General features: G+C 38.6%; 1 protein-coding gene across 4 annotated transcripts in view; it reads left to right on the top strand.

Moving 5' to 3' along the window:
• Positions 1 to 10,865, top strand: part of ZC3H13 (zinc finger CCCH-type containing 13) — a 93,454-nt gene extending 82,589 nt beyond the window's left edge. For 2 of the 4 annotated variants that reach the window (XM_069540027.1, XM_059996260.1), the window contains one exon: positions 8,060 to 10,865. In XM_069540027.1, coding sequence (XP_069396128.1) covers positions 8,060 to 8,230 — 171 coding nt within the window. In that variant the 3' untranslated portion in view covers positions 8,231 to 10,865. The remainder of the gene's footprint in view (positions 1 to 8,059) is intronic. The other 2 variants (XM_059996261.1, XM_059996262.1) reach the window with 1 other exon arrangement.
• The last annotated feature ends 12,703 nt before the right edge of the window (positions 10,866 to 23,568 follow it).

Raw genomic sequence — 23,568 nt, forward strand, 5'->3', positions numbered from 1 at the left:
TATCCCTGTGCTATGCGGCTGCTTCCCACTAGCTATCTACCTTACCTTTGTTAGTGTATATATGTCCATGCCTCTCTCTCGCTTTGTCACAGCTCACCCTTCACCCTCCCCATATCCTCAAGTCCGTTCTCCAGTAGGTCTGTGTCTTTATTCCTGTCTTACCCCTAGGTCCTTCATGACATTTTTTTTCTTAAATTCCATATATATGTGTTAGCATATGGTATTTGTCTTTCTCTTTCTGACTTACTTCACTCTGTATGACAGACTCTGGGTCTATCCACCTCATTACAAATTGCTCAATTTCGTTTCTTTTTATGGCTGAGTCATATTCCATTGTATATATGTGCCACATCTTCTTTATCCATTCATCTGATGATGGGCACTTAGGTTGCTTCCATGTCCTGGCTATTGTCAATAGAGCTGCAGTGAACATTTTGGTACATGACTCTTTCTGAATTTTGGTTTTCTCAGGGTATATGCCCAGTAGTGGGATTGCTGGGTCATATGGTAGTTCTATTTGTAGTTTTTTAAGCATAGTGGCTGAACCAATTCGCATTCCCACCAGCAGTGCAAGAGTGTTCCCTTTTCTCCACACCCTCTCCAGCATTTATTGTTCCTAGATTTTTTGATGATGGCCATTCTGACTGGTGTGAGATGATATCTCATTGTAGTTTTGATTTGCATTTCTCTAATGATTAGTGATGTTGAGCATTCTTTCATGTGTTTGTTGGCAGTCTGTATATCTTCTTTGGAGAAATGTCTATTTAGGTCTTCTGCCCATTTTTGGATTGGGTGGTTTGTTTTTTTGATGTTGAGCTGCATGATCTGCTTGTAAATTTTGGAAATTAATCCCTTGTCAGTTGCTTTATTTGCAAATATTTTCTCCCATTCTGAGGGTTGTCTTTTGGTCTTGTTTATGGTTTCCTTTGCTGTGCAAAAGTTTTGAAGTTTCATGAGGTCCCATTTGTTTATTTTTGTTTTTATTTCCATTTCTCTAGGAGGTGGGTCAAAAAGGATCTTGCTGTGATTTATGTCATAGAGTGTTCTGCCTATATTTTCCTCTAAGAGTTTGATAGTTTCTGGCCTTACATTTAGGTCTTTAATCTATTTTGAGCTTATTTTTGTGTATGGTGTTAGGGAGTGATCTAATCTCATACTTTTACATGTACCTGTCCAGTTTTCCCAGCACCACTTATTGAAGAGGCTGTCCTTTCTCCACTGTACCTTCTCGCCTCCTTTATCAAAGATAAGGTGACCATATGTGTGTGGGTTTATCTCTGGGCTTTCTATCCTGTTCCATTGATCTATATTTCTGTTTTTGTGCCACTACCATACTGTCTTCATTACTGTAGCTTTGTGGTATTGAAGTCAGGGAGCCTGATTCCTCCAGCTCCGTTTTTCGTTCTCAAGATTGCTTTGGCTCTTCGGGGTCTTTTGTGTTTCCATACAAGTTGTGAAATTTTTTGTTCTAGTTCTGTGAAAAAATGCCAGTGGTAGTTTGATAGGGATTGCATTGAATCTGTAGATTGCTTTGGGTAGTAGAATCATTTTCACAATGTTGATTCTTCCAATCCAAGAACATGGTATATCTCTCCATCTATTTGTATCATCTTTAATTTCTTTCATCAGTGTCTTATAATTTTCTGCATACAGGTCTTTTGTCTCCTTAGGTAGGTTTATTCCTAGATATTTTATTCTTTTTGTTGCAGTGGTAAATGGGAGTGTTTTCTTGATTTCACTTTCAGATTTTTCATCATTAGTGTATAGGAATGCAAGAGATTTCTGTGCATTAATTTTGTATCCTGCAACTTTACCAAATTCATTGATTAGCTCTAGTAGTTTTCTGGTGGCATCTTAAGGATTCTCTATGTATAGTATCATGTCATCTGCAGACAGTGACAGATTTACTTCTTCTTTTCCGATTTGGATTCCTTTTATTTCCTTTCCTTCTCTGATTGCTGTGGCTAAAACTTCCAAAACTATATTGAATAAGAGTGGTGACAGAGGGCAACCTTGTCTTGTTCCTGATCTTAGTGGAAATACTTTCAGTTTTTCACCATTGAGGATGATGTTGGCTGTGGGTTTGTCATAGATGGCCTTTATCATGTTGAGGAAAGTTCCCTCTATGCCTACTTTCTGCAGGGTTTTTATCATAAATGGGTGTTGAATTTTGTCAAAAGCTTTTTCTGCATCTATTGAGATGATCATATGGTTTTTCTCCTTCAATTTGTTACTACAGTTTATCACATTGATAGATTTGCGTATATTGAAGAATCCTTGCATTCCTGGAATAAACCCCACTTGATCATGGTGTATGACCCTTTTAATGTGCTGTTGGATTCTGTTTGCTAGTATTTTGTTGAGGATTTTTGCATCTATGTTCATCAGTGATGTTGGCCTGTAGTTTTCTTTCTTTGTGACATCCTTGTCAGGTTTTGGTATCAAGGTGATGGTGGCCTCGTAGAATGAATTTGGGAGTGTTTCTCCCTCTGCTATATTTTGGAAGAGTTTGAGAAGGATAGATGTTAGCGCTTCTCTAAATGTTTGATAGAATTCACCTGTGAAGCCATCTGGTTCTGGGCTTTTGTTTGTTGGAAGATTTTTAATCACAGTTTCAATTTCAGTGCTTGTGAATAGTCCGTTCATATTTTCTATTTCTTCCTGATTCAGTCTTGGCAGGTTGTGCCTTTCTAAGAATTTGTCCATTTTATTGGCATAGAGTTGCTTGTAGTAATCTCTCATGATCTTTTGTATTTCTGCAGTGTCAGTTGTTACTTCTCCTTTTTCATTTCTAATTTTATTGATTTGAGTCTTCTCCCTTTTTTTCTTGATGAGTCTGGCTAATGGTTTATCTATTTTGTTTATCTCCTCAAAGAACCAGCTTTTAGTTTTATTGATCTTTGCTTTTTCATTTATTTCTGATGTGATTTTTATGATTTCTTTCCTTCTGCTAACTTTGGGGTTTTTTTGTTCTTCTTTCTCATTGCTTTAGGTGCAAGGTTAGGTTGTTTATTCGAGATGTTTCCTGCTTCTTAAGGTGGGCTTGTATTGCTATAAACTTCCCCCTTAGAACTGCTTTTGCTGCATCCCATAGGTTTTGGGTCTTTGTGTCTCCATTGTCATTTGTTTCTAGGTATTTGTTTATTTCCTCCTTGATTTCTTCAATGATCACTTCATTATTAAGTAGTGTATTGTTTAGCCTCCATGTGTTTGTATTTTTTACAGATGTTTTCCTGTAATTGATATCTAGTCTTATGGCGTTGTGGTCGGAAAAGATACTCGATATGATTTCAATTTTCTTAAATTTACCAAGGCTTGATTTGTGACCCAAGATATGATCTATCCTGGAGAATGTTCCATGAGCACTTGAGAAAAATGTGTATTCTGTTGTTTTTGGATGGAGTGTCCTAGATGGAGTGTCCTATAAATATCAATTAAGTCCATCTTGTTTAATGTATCATTTAAAGCTTGTGTTTCCTCATTTATTTTCATTTTGGATGATGATCTGTCCATTGGTGAAAGTGGGGTGTTAAAGTCCCCTACTATGAACGTGTTACTGTTGATTTCCCCTTTTATGGCTGTTAGTATTTGCCTTATGTATTGACGTGCTCCTATGTTGGGTGCATAAATATTTCCAATTGTTATATCTTTTTCTTGGATCAAGCATATCTTCTTCTTGGATCAATTCCTTGATCATTATGTAGTGTCCTTCTCTGTCTCTTTTAATAGTCTTTATTTTAAAGTCTATTTTGTCTGATACGAGAATTGCTACTCCAGCTTTCTTTTCATTTCCACTTGCATGGAATATCTTTTTCCATCCCCTTGCTTTCAGTCTGTATGTGTCTCTAGGTCTGAAGTGGGTCTCTTTCAGACAGCATAGATATGGGTCTTGTTTTTGTATCCATTCAGCCAATCTTTGTCTTTTGGTGGGAGCATTTAGTCCATTTATACTTAAGGTAATTATTGATATGTATGTTCCTATTCCCATTTTCTTAATTGTTTTGGGTTCGTTATTGTAGGTCTTTTCCTTCTCTTGTGTTTCTTGCCTAGAGAAGTTCCTTTAGCATTTGTTGTAAAGCTGGTTTGGTGGTGCTGAACTCTCTCAGCTTTTGCTTATCTGTAAAGGTTTTAATTCCTCCATCAAATCTGAATGAGATCCTTGCTGGGTAGAGTAATCTTGGTTGCAGGTTTTTCTCCTTCATCACTTTCAGTATGTCCTGCCACTCCCTTCTGGCTTGCAGAGTTTCTGCTGAGAGATCAGATGTTAACCTTATGGGGATTCCCTTGGGTGTTATTTGTTGTTTTTCCCTTGCTGCTTTTAATATGTTTTCTTTGTATTTAATTTTTTACAGTTTCATTAATATGTGTCTTGGCATATTTCTCCTTGGGTTTATCCTGTATGGGACTCTCTGTGCTTCCTGGACTTGATTAACTATTTCCTTTCCCATATTAGGGAAGTTTTCAACTATAATCTCTTCAAATATTTTCTCAGGCCCTTTTTCTCTTCTTCTTCTGGAATCCCTATAATTCGAATGTTGGTGCGTTTAATGTTGTCCCAGAGGTCTCTGAGACTGTCCTCACTTCTTTTCATTCTTTTTCTTTATGCTGCTCTGCAGTAGTTATTTCCACTATTTTATCCTCCAGGTCACTTATCCGTTCTTCTGTCTCAGTTATTCTGCTATTGATTCCTTCCAGAGTATTCTTAATTTCATTTATTGTGTTGTTCATCATTGTTTGTTTCAGCTTTAGTTCTTCTAGGTCCTTGTTAAATGATTCTTGCATTTTGTCTATTCTGTTTCCAAGATTTTGGATCATCTTTACTATCATTATTCTGAATTCTTTTTCAGGTAGACTGCCTATTTCTTCTTCATTTGTTAGGTCTGGTGCGTTTTTATCTTGCTCCTTCATCTGCTGTGTGTTTTTCTGTCTTCTCATTTTGGTTATCTTACTGTGTTTGGGGTCTGCTTTTTGCAGGCTGCAGGTTCGTAGTTGCCATTGTTTTTGATGTCTGTCCCCAGTGGCTAAGGTTGGTTCAGTGGGTTGTGTAGGCTTCCTGGTGGAGGGGACTAGTGCCTGTGTTCTGGTGGATGAGGCTGGACCTTGTCTTTCTGGTGGGCAGGTCCACGTCTGGTGGTGTATTTTGGGGTGTCTGTGGCCTTATTACGATTTTAGGCAGCCTCTCTGCTAATGGGTGAGGGTGTGTTCCTGTCTTGCTAGTTGTTTGGCATAGGTTGTCCAGCACTGTAGCTTGCTGGTCATTGAGTGAAGCTGGGTGCTGGTGTTGAGATGGAGATCTCTGAGAGATTTTTGCCGTTTGATATTATGTGGAGCTGGGAGGTCTCTTGTTGACCAGTGTCCTGAAGTTGGCTCTCCCACCTCAGAGGCACAGCACTGACTCCTGGCTGCAGCATCAAGAGCATTTCATCCACACAGCTCAGAATAAAAGAAAAAGAAGAAGGAAAGAAAGGAGGGAGGGAGGAAGGAGGGAAGGAAGGAAAAAAGAAAGAAGATACAGTGAAATATAAAATATAATAAAGTTATTAAATTAAAAAATAATTATTTAGGAAAAAAGGGACAGATAGAACCTTAGGACAAATGTTAGAAGCAAAGCTATACAGACAAAATCTCACTAAGAAGCATACACATACACACCCACAAAAAGAGAAAAAGGGGAAAAAATAATAAATCTTGCTCTCAAAGTCCACCTCAATTTGGGATGATTGGTTGTCTATTCAGGTTTTCCACAGATGCAAGGTACATCAAGTTGATTGTGGAGCTTTAATCCACTGCTCCTGAGGCTGCTGGGAGAGATTTCCCTTTCTCTTCTTTGTTCTCACAGCTCCCAGGGGCTCAGATTTGGATTGGGTCCCGTCACTGCATGTAGGTTGCTGGAGGGCGTCTGTTCTTCACTCAGACAGGACGGGGTTAAAGGAGCCGCTGATTCAGGAGCTCTGGCTCACTCAGGCCGGGGGTAGGGAGGGGCGCAGAGTGCGGGGTGAGCCTGCGGCAGCAGAGGGGCAGCAGAGGACGTCAGGACGTTGCACCAGCCTGAGGCCTGCCATGCATTCTCCCAGGGAAGTTGTCCCTGGATCCCGGGACCCTGGCAGTAGCAGGCTGCACAGGCTCCCAGGAAGAGGGGTGTGGATAGTGACCTGTGCTCGCACACAGGCGTCTTGGTGGCGGCAGCAGCAGCCTTAGCATCTCCCGCCCGTCTCTGGCGTCCACGCTTTTAGCCGCGGCTCGCGCCCGTCTCCGGAGCTCCTTTAAGCAGCGCTCTTAATCCCCTCTCCTCACACACCAGGAAACAAAGAGGGAAGAAAAAGTCTCTTGCCTCTTTGGCAGGTGCAGACTTTTCCTTGGACTCCCTCCTGGCTAGCCGTGGCGCACTAACCCCCTTCAGGCTGTGTTCACGCCGCCAACCCCAGTCCTCTCCCTGCGCTCCAACCGAAGCCTGAGCCTCAGCTCGCAGCCCTGCCCACCCCAGCAGGTGAGCAGACAAGCCTCTGGGGCTGGTGAGTGCCGGTCGGCACCGATCCTCTGTGTGGGAATCTCCCCGCTTTGCCCTCCACACCCGTTGCTATGCTCTCCTCCGCAGCTCCGAAGCTCCCCCCTCCGCCTCCCGCAGTCTCCACCCGCAAAGAGCCTTCCTAGTGTGTGGAAACCTTTCCTCCTTCACAGCTCCCTCCCACTGGTGCAGGTCCTGTGCCTGTTCTTTTGTCTGTTTTTTGTTTTTTTCTTTTGCCCTACCCAGGTACATGGGGAGTTTCTTGCCTTTTGGGAGGTCTGAGGTCTTCTGCCAGCATTCAGTAGGTGTTCTGTAGGAGTTGCTCCACGTGTAGATGTATTTCTGGTGTATCTGTGGGGAGGAAGGTGCTCTCCACGTCTTACTCTTCCGCCATCTTCCCCTCCACCTGGAAAAAAATTTTAAATAGTCTATTCCTGTGAAATATTTTTCATTTGCAAAGTTTCTTTAGATAATGAAATATACTAGAAACTTATTTAAATTGAAGTTCAAGGAAAAAGATTTTCCAGAGTGGTGAGGAGATTATATAGTGTTTATGAGAATATACCAAATTGAAGAGGAAATAAACACAAGTGATTATATGTAAACATTTCCTTGAAGAATAAAGGAAATTGAAGCTCAGCTTATTTTTTGTTTGGTTCAGGTAAGGAACCCCAGTTGAGAAAGACAACAGAGGAATTTTTTTGAATGATGACACTTCTGATTGCGGTCGTGGTTTCTTGAATATATACATGAGTGAAGACTCACAGAACTATACATAAAAAGCCAGTCTTACTGTATCACAACTTATAAAATATTTTTTATAATGCAAATGTGGTCAAGGCATCACTCTTCCTTTAAAGATCTAGAAGAGAAATAGCAGAATGCTGGAGATATTCAAATCTTTATTTCATTCTACACATGGTTGGAGAACATTTAACAAAATTTTATGACAATAACTTTCAAAACTGCTAAGGTCGCTTTAAGTTCCAATAATAGCCATCTACAGCTTAGTTTCTCAGTAGACTGCACTGATCAGCTGTCTTCTTTAGAATTTGTTCAGTTCTGGAGCCTACATCTTATGTCATATCAACAGACCAGTAAGGAGTATGGAATGTTCGGTGCTTCTCTTCAGAGAATTGATTGTCATGTGAAAGTAAGACTGAATTAGTGTGTAGCTCCGTAGAAGAGATTTTATTTCAAAACGTGGAAGAAATAGTACCATTCAACAATAGAATGTGCAGTGTTTTTCGTTGTTTTGTCATTGGAAATAATGAAGTAAAAACTACTTGATTACCTGTCAGGGATTGTTGAGAAGATTCCTGCTTTGAGCAAGAAGTTAGACTAGGTGCCCTCTAAAGATTGCTTTCTTTTCTAAGATTCCTTGAGTCTGCAGACATTTCTTAATTTTGCTTTTAAATATCCAACACAGCTAATTTAATATTCATCACTAACAAATTTTTCTTATAACTGATATTTTTGTTAGCAGTTAACCTGTCTTTTCTACTGTCAACTAATAATGTACATGTTTAATTTGTTTTTGTTTTCTCCAAATAGGGCACCGTAAAACAAGCTTATACAAATGCTCCAGTGGTAGACAATGAACTCTTACGACTGAGTCTTCGATTATTTAAGCGGAAGACTACTTGCCACACCTCAGGACCTGAAAAGACTGAAGATAATAAACTCTCACAGTCTAGTATCCAACAGGAACTGTGTGTGTCTTAAGACTGAAGTCCAGGCACATTTTCGGTACTATTTCCCTTTATCAGTGCATATTCTTTTTCAAAGTTCTTTGGTTTGACAAGTGTTATTAGTGACAAAGGCAGAAAAAACTTATCAGCCATGCTAAAAGAGTGACAAACTTTGCTTTAAAGACAGTAGTTTGGCTAACAAGATTTTACAAAAATTTTTACACAGTACTTGATACTCATGCAAAATAATGTGAAAGCATCTAGATTTAGTAGTTTATTCTGTACCTTTTGTTAAAACTGAAGACTTTGAAAACGGTCATCCCTGCTCTTCCTGCCTACACAGATTTTTTTATGAAATGGAGCCACTAATTTATGTACTGGATCATCCTTACAGAAACTGCGATTTTCTCCAGAAACAGTGTGTTCACTGAATGAACACACACGCCATGCACCGCTGTGCTGCACAGGACACAGAAAGTGGGGCTGGGCCTGCATGCTGTGTGTAGGCAGGAGCAAGCCACGATCCTGTTTTCCTTTCTAAAATTGTAACAAAACTACTTAATGGCTCTTCGGTTTTTTTAATATATGTGCATTGTTACAACGTCTATTGGATCTATTTCGAGTCTGAATGGTTTTGTTTGTTATCAGAGACTGTCGACTATTTTTATTTTTAATAAATGTACCTTCCCTTTTCTTGTTGTAGATTTACTTTGCTCTTCATTAATCTTACTCCTGATGTTCTAAAACATTTGTCATCAACATTACATGTTTCATACTTAAGATATTTTACTGCTGGAGTTATTACTGGACAGCTGTGAATAATGCAATAATAGTTGAGGATGTACTTCAAATATAGCTCAGTAATACTTGAAACAAACCAAGAGTTAACCAACCTATGTAATCTGAGTTTTAAAATCCTACCATCATACTTTTCAGAGCTATAACCTTTGATTACATTAACCTGCCTCCAGATACAGAGTGGTGAGATTATATAGTGTTTGTGAGAATATACCAAATTGAAGAGAGGAAATAAATACAAGTGATTTTATGTAAGCATTTACTTGAAGAATAAAGGAAATTGAAACATTATTTTCTGTTTGGTTCAGGTAAGGAATCCCAGTTGAGAAAGACAACAGAGGAATTTTTTTGAATGATGACATGGTTACCTGAATATATACATGAGTGAAAACTCACAGAACTATACATAAAAAGCCAGTTTTACTGTATCACAACTTATATTTTTTATAATGCAAATGTGGTCAAGGCCTCACTCTTACTTTAAAGATCCTAGAAGAAAAATAATATATAAAACAATTTACTTTTTATAAATAATATATCTGCTTTATTTTGTATGTACATATTTATCTCATGAAGTGGACTCTTAGAAGGATTTGAAATGGACTCCACTGCAGAATTTGTGGGCAGACAGTAATGATGATAATGAAGGAAACCAATGAAAATTGTAATTTGATGATTGCCTTTCAGAGGTTTTTGTTAAAACTGTAATCCTGTTACCTGTCTCAGTAGTTGTGTATCCTTTTCCTACAGGTAACCTAATGTTACTGGTTGAAAGGTTATATTCATTTCAAGAAACAAACAGTCATTGTGCACTTAATTTTTACAAAATACTTACCCAGCAAAGGAAATAGTCTTATTTCCAAGTGACCTGGAAAGCATGTATAAGAAAATTACCTTCTTGGGTTTTGTTTTGCTACTTGTAAACAAAAAGATTCAGGTGTGTTTCCTCTTCCAATTGGTAAATGTTTTGAATAAAAAAATAAAATTCTTTAATGACCTGGAGAATGAATAACCTTTAGAAAACTACTTCCTGTTTTAGTGGATAATATCATTCTCTGTAGCATAAAGATTTAAAGTCATAGAACCTCTAATATTAGTTCCAAGAATTGTGGAGTGTAACAGAAATAATGGTTTTCCTGTTTTGTGCACTGACTTTAGGAATATTTCGCAAGTTATTTCTTTACAGAAATGAAAACTCTGTAGGTAGGTTTGCTATATAGTCAAATCCGTTGCCATTTTAGTTTTGAATATCTTTTTGTTAGGTTGTAAAAGAAAATGTTAAAACCGTTTGTTTGCTTAGTCACAGTATTCAGAGCTTTATGCTCCCACTGGGAATGTCCTGTTAAGTCTCATAATTTTTAAAAATTCAAACATTCTGTGTATTGCTAATCATATACCCATAAAGTTCTTCTAAAGCAGATCTTCTTGTTGAATTTTCCATAAAAGCTCTTGGACCATAAAATCTCAAACCAGTATTCCTGGAAACATCTTCCAATCTATAAATTGTTAGTACAGTTAATGGTTTTCTGTCTCATAACTGATGATGAACTTTGTCCATTTGCCATAACTGCACAACTGGACTCCAGCTGCTAGTGATAAGGAGTTGTCTGTCTAGAGAAGAGGCAGAGAGTTATGTCTGCCATCCAAAGTAAATAAAATGGGAGTTAACAGATACTTATATTTTGTTGAGTCAGTTGTTTGATTTTTTTTTTGGCAGATGTCCTCACTATTTAGTAAAGTCTTATACTAAACTTATAATAGTTGGTAGCTTCTTCACAAAAATTTGTAACTATACTCAAGTAGTACCTTAATATGTTAAAATCTGACCCATCACTTCTCTTTATTCTGATCAGTAACTGCAGGTTATTGTCTCCATCCTTCCCCATGACCACTTATGACTTATCCTTATTAATTTGAAAATCTGTGGCATCAGCAGAACATCCCACATTATTCCTTACTGTAAGATTATGGTAAATAGTATCTATATTGTCAATGATGCTTTTAAATCTCAGAAAGAAGAGCCAGCATCTGAACCTCAATTTGTTATTTTAAAAGGTGTATGGGTTCCAGCACAAGATAGCTACATAGGAGGATCCTAAACTCACCACTTCCCATGGCCACACTGAATCTACAGCTGCATATGGAACAACTTCCTCTGGACAAAACCCAAAACTAGCTGAGAGACCCCTACAAGGAAGAACCCACATCTAAGCTAGTAGGAGAGGCTGAGACAAAATCTCACCATAAATCCCACTCTCAGTATGGAGACCCCCAATCAAGAGGGAACTCGCAACTTTGAGGTTCTCCCTGAAGAGTGAAGGGTTTGAACCCCACATCTTGCACCCCAACTTTAAAAACTTGCCACTGAGAGACAAGCCCCCCAAACAACATCAAGAGACCCACACTGAGACACGTTGTAAAGTTCAAGTTAAAGACCACGAGAGTATCTTAAAAGCAGCAAGAAAAAAACAACTTGATACCTATAAAGGAACTCCTATATGATTATCAGATTTTGTCAACAGAAACTTTACAGACGAGAAGGGAGTGGCATGATATAGTCAAAGTGCTGAAAGGAAAAAACTGCCAATCAAGAATTCTCTACCTGACAAAGTTGTCCCTCATAATTAAAGAAGAGATAGAGTTTCCTAGACAAGAAAAGCTAATGTTGTTAATCACCACTGGACTGGCCTTACAAGAAATGTTAAAGGGGCTTCTTTAATCTGAAATGAAAGGGTGTTAATTACTAACAGGAAAACATGAGAGTACAAATCTCACTGGTAAAGGTAAATGTATGGTAAAATTCAGAAAAATCTAATGTAACAGTGATGGGTTAATTATTTATAAGGCTAGTATGAAGGATAAAAGACAAAATTAGTAAAAATAACTACAGCCATAATGATTTGTTAATGGATATACAAGATAAAAAAAAAAACATAAATTTTAACACTAAAATACAATGGTGGGGATTAAATGTAGAGCTTTAGGTTGAGTTGATACTTATGTTTTTATCCACTTAAAATGGACTATGATAAATAAGTGTTGTAAGCCTCATGGTAACCACAAAGCAAAACCCTATAATAGATTTACAGAAGATAAACCTGAGCATACCACCACAGAAAATCATCAAATTACAAAGAGAGGAGAGGAAAAAGGAATTACAAGACAGCCAGAAAACAATTTAACAAAATGGCAATAAGTACATACCTATCAATAATTAGATTATACGTAAATAGACTAAATTCTCAAATCAAAAGACATTGAGTGGCTGAAAGGATTAAAAAAAACCAAGACTCATCTAATATGCTGCCTACAAGAGATTCACTTCAGATGTGTGGACATACAGCTGAAAGTGAAGGAATCGCAAAAGATATTCCATGCAAATGGAAACCAAAACAAAGAGTAGCTATACTTACATCAAACAAAATAGACTTTAAGACAAAAACTGTAGTAAGAAGCAGACATGGTCACTGTATAATGGTAAAGGGGTCAATCCAACAAGAGGATATATTACAATATTTATGTACCTGACAGAGAAGAACCTAAATAAAGCAAATATTAACAAACCTACGGAGAGAAATTGACAGTAATACAATAATAGTAGGGGACTTTAATATCCCATTTCCATCAGTAGATAGATCATACAGATAAAAATTAATGAGGAAACATTCGCCTTAAAAGGACATATTATACCAGATGGACTTAGAAACATACAACATTCCATCCAAAAGTAACAAACATTCTTCTGAAGTACACTTGGAATATTTCCAGGATAGATCATACGTTAGGCCACAAAAAATCTTAATAAATTTAAGAAAATCAAAATCGTATCAATCATCTTTTCTGACTTTACAATGGTATGACTAGAAATCAGTTGTAAGAAAACTGGAAAACTCACAGGTATGTGTACAGAGGCTACTGAATGACCAATGGGTCAGAGAAGAAATCAAAAGAGAAAATTTAAAAACCTTGAGACAAATGAAAATGGAAATACAACATACCAAAAGTTATGGGATATAGCTAAGCAGTTCTAAGAAGGACATTCATGGCAATAAATCCCTACATTAAGAAAAAAGAAAGACCTCAAATATACAACTTAAATTTACACCTCAAAGAACTAGAAAGAGGACAACAAACCCCAGAATTAGTAGAAGGAAGGAAATAACAAAGATCAGAGCAGAAATGAATTAAATGTAAATTTAAAAGCCAGTAGAAAAGATCAATGAAACTAAGAGCTGGGGGGGTGGTTTTTGAAAAAAATTGACAAACCTTTAGCAAGACTCACCAAGAAAAAAGAGAAGATTCAACTAAGAAATGAAAAAGATGTTACAACTGATACCACAGAAGTACAAAGGATCATAAGAAACTACTACAATTATTCAGCAAATTGGACAACGTATAGGAAATGGACAAATTCCTAAAAACACAATTTTCCAAGACTGACTCATGAAGAAACAGAAAATCTGAACAGATTCATACTAGTAAAGACATTGAATCATTAAGTAAAACCCTCCCAATGAAGTCCAAAAGTCCATGACCAGATGTTTTCACTGATGAATTCTACCAAACATTTAAAGAATTACTACAAATCCTTCTCAAACTCTTCCAGAAAACTACAAGAAGCAACACTTCTGAATGTATTTTATGAGGCGAGCATTACCCTGATACCAAAACCAAAATAGGATACCACAAGAAAATTACAAGCCAATATCCCTGATGAACATAGTTGTAAAAATCCTCAGCAAAATATTAGAAAACCAAATTTAACAATATATTAAAAGGATCATACACCTTGACCAAATCAGATTTATTCTAGGGATGCAAGGATGGTTCAACATCAGAAAATCAATCAGTGTGATACACCCCCATTAACAAAATGAAGGATAAAAAAGTATATGATAATCTCAATAGATGCAGAAAAAGCATTTTACAAAATTCAACATCCATTCATGATAAAAAGTCTCAACAAAGTTGGTATAGAGAGAACATAACATACTAAAGGCCATATATGATGTGCCCACAGCTATCATACTCAATGGTGAAAAACTGAAAGCTTTTCCTCTAAGATCAGGAACAAGACAAGAATGCCCACTCTCACCACTTTTACTCAGCATAGTATTGGAAGTCCCAACCAGATCAGTTAGTCAAGAAAAAGAAACAAAAGTCATCCAAATCAGAAAGAAGTAAAACTCACTATTTGCAGATGACATGATACTATATAGAGAAAACCCTAAACTCCATCAAAAAACTATTAGAACTAATAAATGAATTCAGTAAACTTGCAAGATACAAAATCAGTGTGCAATAATCTGTTGTGTTTCTATACACTAACAACAAACTAACAGAAAGAGAAACTAAGAAAGCAATCCCATTTATAATTGCATCAAAAAGAATAAAATACTTAGGAAAAAATTTAACCAAGGAGGTGAAAGACCTGTACACTGAAAACTATAAGATGAAAGAGATTGAAGATATAAATAAATGGGAAGATAATCCATGTTCATGAGTTAGAAGAATTAGTGTAAAAATGTCTATACTACCCAAAGGAATCTACAGATTCAGTGCAATCCCTATCAAAATTCCAATGGCACTTTTCACAGAAGTAGAACAAACTCCTAAAATGTGCATGGAACCACAAATGACCCCAAATAACTGAAGCAAATTTTGGAAAAACAGAATAAAGCTGTAGGCATCATACTCCCTGGTTTCTAACTATATTATTGTACAAAGCTATGGAAATTAAAACAGTATGGTATTGGTATAAAAACAGACATGTAGGTCAATGGAACAGAATAGAGAGACCATAAATAAACCCATGCATATATGGTTAATTAATATATGACAAAGGAGTCAAGAATATACAATGGAGAAAGGACAGTCTCCTCAATAAATGAGGCTGGGAAAACTAGACAGCCACATGCAAAAGAATGAAACTGAACCATTATCTTACACCATAAAAAAATTTTAACTCGAAATGGATTAAAGACTTGAATGTGAAACCAGAAACCATAAAACACATAGAGGAAAAAATAGGCAGTAAGCTCCTTGACATCAGATGGCAATGATTTTTTGGAACTACAAAAAAAAAAAAAAGCAAGAATAAACAAGTGGGACTATATCAGACCAAAAGCTTCTGCACAGCAAAGGAAACCATCAACAACATGAAAAGGAAACCTACAAAATGGAGAAAATATTTGCAGATCATATATCTGGTAAGAGGTTAACATCCAAAACATATAAAGAACTCAGAGGACTCAAACCAAAAATCTCACACAGAAAAAACCCCCCAAACAATCCCATTATAAAATGGGCAGAGGATCTGAACAGACATTTTTCCAAAGATGACACACAGATGGCCAATAGGTACATGAAAAGGTGTTCAACATCACTAATCATCAGGGGAATGCAAGTCAAAACCACATGATATTACCTCACACCTTTTAGAATGGCTGTTCTCAAAAAGACAAGAAACAACAACTGTTGGTGAAGATGTGGAGAAAAGGAAGCCATTTTGCACTGTTGGTGGGAATGTAAATTGGTGCAGCCACTATGGAAAACAGTATGAAGGTTCCTCAAAAAATTAAAAATAAAATTACCATATGATTCAGCAATTACACTTCTAATTATCCAAAAAAAAAAAAAAAAACACACACAACTAACTGCTGAACATTCATTGACAGGAAGACACTGGAACTCACCAAAAAAGATACCCCACATCCAAAGACAAAGGAGAAGCCACAATGATATGGTAGGAGGACTGCAATCACAGTAAAATCAAATCCCATAACTGCTGGGTGGGTGACTCACAAACTGGAGAACACTTATACCAGAAAAGTCCACCCAGTGGAATGAAGGTTCTGAGCCCCACGTCAGGCTTCCCAAGCTGGGGGTCCAGCAACGGGAAGAGGAATTCCTAGAGAATCAGACTTTGAAGGTGAGTGGGATTTGATTGCAGGACTTCGACAGGACTGGGGGAAACAGAGACTCCACTCTTGGAGGGCACACACAAAGTAGTGTGTGCATCGGGACCCAGGGGAAGGAGCAGTGACCCCATAGGAGACTGAACCAGACCTACCTGCTAGTGTTGGAGGGTCTTCTGCAGAGGTGGGGGGTGGCTGTGTCTCACCGTGAGGACAAGGACACTGGCAGCAGAAGTTCTGGGAAGTACTCCTTGGCATGGGCCCTCCCAGACTCCGCCATTATCCCCACAAAACAGCCCGGGTAGGATCCAGTGTTGGGTTGCCTCGGGCCAAACAACCAACAGGGAGGGAACACAGCCCCACCCATCAGCAGACAAGTGGATTGAAGTTTTACTGAGCTCTGCCCACAAGAGTAACACCCAGCTCTACCCACCAACAGTCCCTCCCATCAGGAAACCTGCTCAAGCCTCTTAGATAACCACATCCACCAGAGGGCAGACAGCAGAAGCAAGAAGAACTACAATCCTGCAGCCTGTGGAAGGAAAACCACATTCACAGAAAAACAGACAAGATGAAAAGGCAGACGGCTATATACCAGATGAAGGAACAAGATAAAAAACAGAAAAACAACTAAATGGAGATAGGCAACCTCCCAGAAAAAGAATTCAGAGTAATGATAGTGAAGATGATCCAGGACCTCAGAAAAAGAATGGAGGCAAAGATCGAGGAGATGCAAGAAATGTTTAACAAAGACCTAGAAGAATTAAAGAACAAACAAACAGAGATAAACAATAACTGAAATGAAAACTACACTAGAAGGAATCAATAGCAGAATAACTGAGGCAGAATATCGGATAAATGACCTGGAGGACAGAATGGTGGAATTCACTGTTGTGGAACAGAATAAAGAAAAAAGAAAAAGAAATGAAGACAGGCTAAAAGGCCTCTGGGACAACATTAAATGTAACAACATTTGCATTATATGTGTCCCAGAAGGAAAAGAGAGAGAGAAAGGACCCAAGAAAATATTTGAAGAGATTATACTCAAAAACTTCCCTAACACGGGAAAGGAAATAGGCACCCAAGTACAGGAAGTGCAGAGAATCCTATACAGGATAAACCCAAGGAGAAACACACCGAGACACATAGTAATCAAATTGGCAAAAATTAAAGACAAAGAAAAATTACTGAAAGCAGCAAGGGAAAAAAGACAACATACAAAGGAACTCCTATAAAGTTAACAGCAGATTTCTCAGCAGAAATTCTACAAGCCAGAAGGGAGCGACATGACATATTGAAAGTGATGAAAAGGAAGAACCTAAAACCAAGATTACTCGACCCAGCAAGGATCTCATTCAGATTCGATGGAGAAATCAAAAGCTTTACAGACTAGCAAAAGCTAAGAGAATTCAGCACCACCAAACCAGCTCTACAGCACCTCTCTAAGTGAAAAACACAAGAGAAGAAAAGGACCTACAAAAACAAACTGAAAACAATTAAGAAAATGGTCATAGGAACATACATATCAATAATTACCTTAAAAGTGAATGGATTAAATGCTCCAACCAAAAGACACAGACTTGCTGAATGGATACAAAAACAAGACCCATCTATATGCTTTTTACAAGAGACCCACTTCAGACCTAGGGACACATACAGACTGAAAGTGAGGGGATGGAAAAAGATATTCCATGCAAATGGAAATCAAAAGAAAGCTCGAGTATCTATACTCATATCAGATAAAATAGACTTTAACATAAAGACTGTTACAAGAGACAAGGAAGGACACTACATAATGATCAAGGGATCAATCCAAGAAGAAGATATAACAATTATAAATATATACATACCCAACATAGGAGCACCTCAATACATAAGGCAACTGCTAACAGCTGTAAAAGAGGAAATCGACAATAACACAATAATAGTGGGGGACTTTAACACCTCACTTACACCAATGGGAAGATCATCCAAACAGAAAATTACTAAGGAAACAAGATTTAAATGACACAAGAGACCAGATAGTACTGATATTTATAGGACATTCCATCCAAAAACAGCAGATTACACTGTCTTCTCAAGTGTGCACGGAACATTCTCCAGGATAGATCGCATCTTGGGTCACAAATCAAGCCTCAGTAAATTTAAGAAAATTGAAATCATATCAAGCATCTTATCTGAGAACAATGCTATGAGATTAGAAATCAATTACAGGAAAAAATGTAAAAAACACAAACATATGGAGGCTAAACAATACATTACTAAATAACCAAGAGATCACTGAAGACATCAAAGAGGAAATCAAAAAATACCTAGAGACAAATGACAATGAAAACACAATGGTCCAAACCCTATGGGATGCAGCAAAAGCTGTTCTAAGAGGGAAGTTTATAGCAATACAAGCCTACCTCAAGAAACAACAAACATCTCAAACAATCTAACCTTACACCTAAAAGAACTAGAGAAAGAACAACAAACGAAACCCGAAGTTAGCAGAAGGAAAGAAATCACAAAGATCAGAGCAGAAAGAAATGAAATAGAAACAAAGAAAACAATAGCAAAGATCAATAAAACTAAAACCTGGTTCTTTGAGAAGATAAACAAATTTGATAAACTCTTAGCCAGACACATCAAGAAAAAGAGGGAGAGGACTCAAATCAATAAAATTAGAAATGAAAAAGGAGAAGTTACGACAGACACCTCAGAAATACAAAGCATCCTAACAGACTACTACAAGCAACTCTATGCCAATAAAATGGACAACCTGGAAGAAATGGACAAATTCTTAGAAAGCTATAACCTTCCAAGACTCAACCAGGAAGAAACAGAAAATATGAACAGACCAATCACAAGTAATGAAATCGAAACTGTGATTAAAAACCTTCCAACAAACAAAAGTCCAGCACCAGATGGCTTCACAGGTGAATTCTATCAAACATTTAGAGAAGAGCTAACACCCATCCTTCTCAAACTCTTCCAAAAAACAGCAGAGAAAGGAACACTCCCAAACTCATTCTATGAGGCCACCATCACCCTGATACCAAAACCAGACAAAGACACTGCAAAAAAAAAAAGAAAATTACAGACCAATATCACTGATGAATATAGATGCAAAAATCCTCAACAAAATACTAGCAAACAGAATCCAACAACATGGTAACAGGATCATACACCATGATCAAGTGGGATTTATCCCAGGGATGCAAGGATTCTTCAATATACACAAACTAATCAATGTGATACAGCATATTAACAAACTGAAGAATAACAACCATATGATCGGAGGGCGCTTCAAGATGGTGGAAGAGTAATATGCGGAGATCACCTTCCTTCCACAAATACATCAGAAATATGTCTACATGTGGAACAACGCCTACAGAACACCTGCTGAACACTGGCAGAAGTCCTCAGACCTCCCAAAATGCAAGAGACTCCCCCATGTACCTGGGTAGGGCACAAGAAAAAAGAAAAAACAGAGACAAAAGAATAGGGACGGGACGTGCTCCTCTGGGAGGGAGCTGTGAAGGAGGAAAGGTTTCCACACTCTAGGAAGGCGCTTCACGGGTGGAGACGGGGTGGTGGGGTAGCGGAGGGGGGGAAGCTTCAGAGCCACAGAGGAGGGCACAGCAACAGGGGTGCAGAGGGCAAAGTGGAGAGATTCCCACACAGAGGATCAGTGCCGACCAGCACTCACCAGCCCAAGATGCTTGTCTGCTCACCCGCTGGGGCAGGCGGGGCTGGGAGCTGAGGTTCGGGCTTTGGAGGTCAGATCCCAGGGAGAGGACTGGGGTTGGATGCGTGAACACAGCCTGAAGGGGGTTAGTGCACCACGGCTGGCCAGGAGGGAGTCCGGGAAAAAGTCTGGAGCTGCTGAAGAGGCAAGAGACTTTTTCTTCCCTCTTTGTTTCCTGGTACGTGAGGACACGGGATTAACAGCGCCACTTAAAGGAGCTCCAGAGACGGGCACAAGCTGCGGCTAAAAACGCGGACCCCAGAGACGGGCATGAGACGCTAAGGCTGCTGCTGCCGCCACCAAGAAGCCTGTGTGCAAGCACAGGTCACTCTCCACACCTCGCCTCCCGGGAGCCTGTGCAGCCCGCCACTGCCAGAGTCCCGGGATGCAGGGACAACTTCCCCGGGAGAACGCACGGCGAGCCTCAGGCTGGTGCAACGTCATGCTGGCCTCTGCCGCCACAGGCCCGCCCCGCATCCGTACCCCTCCCTCCCCCCGGCCTGAGTGAGCCAGAGCCCCCGAATCAGCTGCTCCTTTAACCCCGTCCTGTCTGAGTGAAGAACAGATGCCCTCAGGTGACCTACACGCAGAGGCGGGGCCAAATCCAAAGCTGAACCTCAGGAGCTGTGCGAACGAAGAAGAGAAAGGGAAATCTCTCCCAGCAGCCTCAGGAGCAGCGGATTAAATCTCCACAATCAACTTGATGTACCCTGCATCTGTGGAATACATGAATAGACAACGAATCATCCCAAATTGAGGAGGTGGACTTTGGGAGCAATGATATATATATATGTATTTTTTTCCTTTTTCTCTTTTTGTGAGTGTGTATGTGTATGCTTCTGTGTGTGGTTTTGTCTGTATAGCTTTGCTTTTACCATTTGTCCCAGGGTTCTGTCTGTCCGTTTCTTTGTCTGTTTTACTTAAAAAATTATTTTCTTAATAATTATTTTTTAATAACTTTAATTAATTTTACTTTATTTTTTTAATTTTATCTTCTTCCTTCCTTCCTTCCTTTCTTTCTTTCCATTTTTTCTCCCTTTTATTCTGACCCGTGTGGATGAAGGGCTCGTGCTGCTCCAGCCAAGCATCAGGGCTGTGCCTCTGAGGTGGGAGAGCCAAGTTCAGAACACTGGTCCACAAGACACCTCCCAGCTCCACATAATATCAAATGGTGAAAATCTCCCAGAGATCTCCATCTCAACGCCAAGACCCAGCTTCATTCAATGACCAGCAAGCTACAGTGCTGGACACCCTACGCCAAACAATTAGCAAGAAAGAAACACAACCCCATCCATTAGCACAGAAGCTGCCTAAAATCATAATAAGGCCACAGATACCCCAAAACACACCATCAGACATGGATCTGCCCACCAGATAGACAAGATCCAGCCTCATCCACCAGAACACAGGCACTATTCCTCTCCACCAGGAAGCCTACACAGCCCACAGAACCAATCTTAGCCACTGGGGACAGACACAAAAAACAACAAGAACTACAAACCTGCAGCCTGCAAAAAGAAGACTCCAAACAAGAAGTCAAGAAAAATGAGAAGACAGAGAAACACACAGCAGATGAAGGAGCAAGGCAAAAAAGCACCAGACCAAACAAACGAAGAGGAAATAGGCAGTCTACCTGAAAAAGAATTCAGAGTAATGATAGTAAAGATGATCAAAAATCTTGGAAGTAGAATAGAGGAAATACAAGAAACGTTTAACAAGGAACTAGGAGAACTAAAGAACAAACAAACAGTGATGAACAACACAATAAATGAAACTAAAAATTCTCTAGAAGGGATCAATAGCAGAATAACAGAGGCAGAAAAAGGGATAAGTGACCTGGAAGATAAAATAGTAGAAATAACTACTGCTGAGCAGAATAAAGAAAAAAGAAAGAAAAGAATTGAGGACAGTCTCAGAGACCTCTGGGACAACATTAAATGCACCAACATTCGAATTACAGGGGTCCCAGAAGAATAAAAGAAAAAGAAAGGGACTGAGAAAATATTTGAAGAGATTATAGTTGAAAACTTCCCTAATATGGGAAAGGAAATAGTTAATCAAGTCCAGGAAGCAGAGAGAGTCCCATTCAGGATAAATCCAAGGAGAAACATGCCAAGACACATATTAATAAAACTATCAAAAATTAACTACAAAGAAAAAATATTAAAAGCAGCAAGGGTAAAACAACAAATAACACCCAAGGGAATCCCCATAAGGTTAACAGCTGATCTCTCAGCAGAAACTCTGCAAGCCAGAAGGGAGTGGCAGGACATACTGAAAGTGATGAAGGAGAAAAACCTGCAACCAAGATTACCCAGCAAGGATCTCATTCACATTTGATGGAGAAATTAAAACCTTTACAGACAAGCAAAAGCTACGAGAAATCAGCACCACGAAACAAGCTTTAAAACAAATGCTAAAGGAACTTCTCTAGGCAGGAAACACACACAAGGAAAAGACCTACAAAAACAAACCCAAAATAATTAAGAAAATGGTAATAAGAACATACATATCGATAATTATCTTAAATGTAAATGGATTGAATGCTCCACCCAAAAGACATAGACTGGATAAATGGATACAAAAACAAGACCTGTGTATATACTGTCTACAAGAGACCCACTTCAGACATAGGGACACATACAGACTGAAAGTGAGGGGATGGAAAAAGATATTCCATGCAAATGGAAATCAAAAGAAAGCTGGAGTCGGGCTTCCATGGTGGCGCAATGGTTGAGAGTCCGCCTGCCGATGCAGGGGACATGGGTTCGTGCCCCAGTCTGGGAAGATCCCACATGCCACGGAGTGGCTGGGCCCGTGAGCCATGGCCGCTGAGCCTGCGCGTCCGGAGCCTGTGCTCCGCAACGGGAGAGGCCACAACAGTGAGAGGCCCATGTACAGCAAAAAAAAAAAAAAAAAAAAAAAAGGAAAAAGAAAAAAAGAAACCTGGAGTAGCAATTCTCGTATCAGATAGACTTTACAATAAAGACTATTACAAGAGACAAAGAAGGACACTGCATAATGATCAAGGGATCGATCCAAGAAGATATAACAATTGTAAATATTTATGCACCCAACAGAGGACCACCTCAATACATAAGGTAAATACTAACAGCCATAACAGAGGAAATCAACAGTAACACAATCATACTAGGGGACTTTAATATCCCACTTTAACCAATGGACATATCATCCAAAATGAAAATAAATAAGGAAACACAAGCTTTAAATGATACATTAAACAAGATGGACTTAATTGATATTTATAGGACATTCCATACAAAAACAACAGAATGAATACACATTCCTCTCAAGTCCTGATGGAACTTCTTCAGGATAGATCATACCTTGGGTCACAAATCAAGCCTTGGTAAATTTAAGAAAATTGAAATCGCAACACGTATCTTTTCTGACCACAACGCTATGAGACTACATATCAATTACAGGAAATAATCTGTAAAAAAAAAAAAAAAATACAAACACATGGAGACTAAACAATACACTACTTAATAACCAAGAGATCACTGAAGAAATCAAAGAGGAAATCAAAAAATACCTAGAAACAAATGACAATGAAAACATGACGACCCAATATCTATGGGACGCAGCAAAAGCAGTTCTAAGACAGAAGTTTACAGCAATACAATCCTACCTTCAGAAACAAGAAATATCTCAAATAAATAACCCAACCTTACACCTAAAGCAATTAGAGAAAGAAGAACAAAAAAACCCCAAAGTTAGCAGAAGGAAAGAAATCATAAAGATCACATCAGAAATAAATGAAAAAGAAATGAAGGAAACCATAGCAAAGATCAATAAAACTAAAACCTGGTTCTTTGAGAAGATAAACAAAATTGATAAACCATTAGCCAGACTCATCAAGAAAAATAGGGAGAAGATTCAAATCAATAGAATTAGAAATGA

The sequence above is a fragment of the Delphinus delphis genome, chromosome 18 (genome assembly GCF_949987515.2).
Source record: "Delphinus delphis chromosome 18, mDelDel1.2, whole genome shotgun sequence".
Classification (NCBI taxonomy): domain Eukaryota; kingdom Metazoa; phylum Chordata; class Mammalia; order Artiodactyla; family Delphinidae; genus Delphinus; species Delphinus delphis.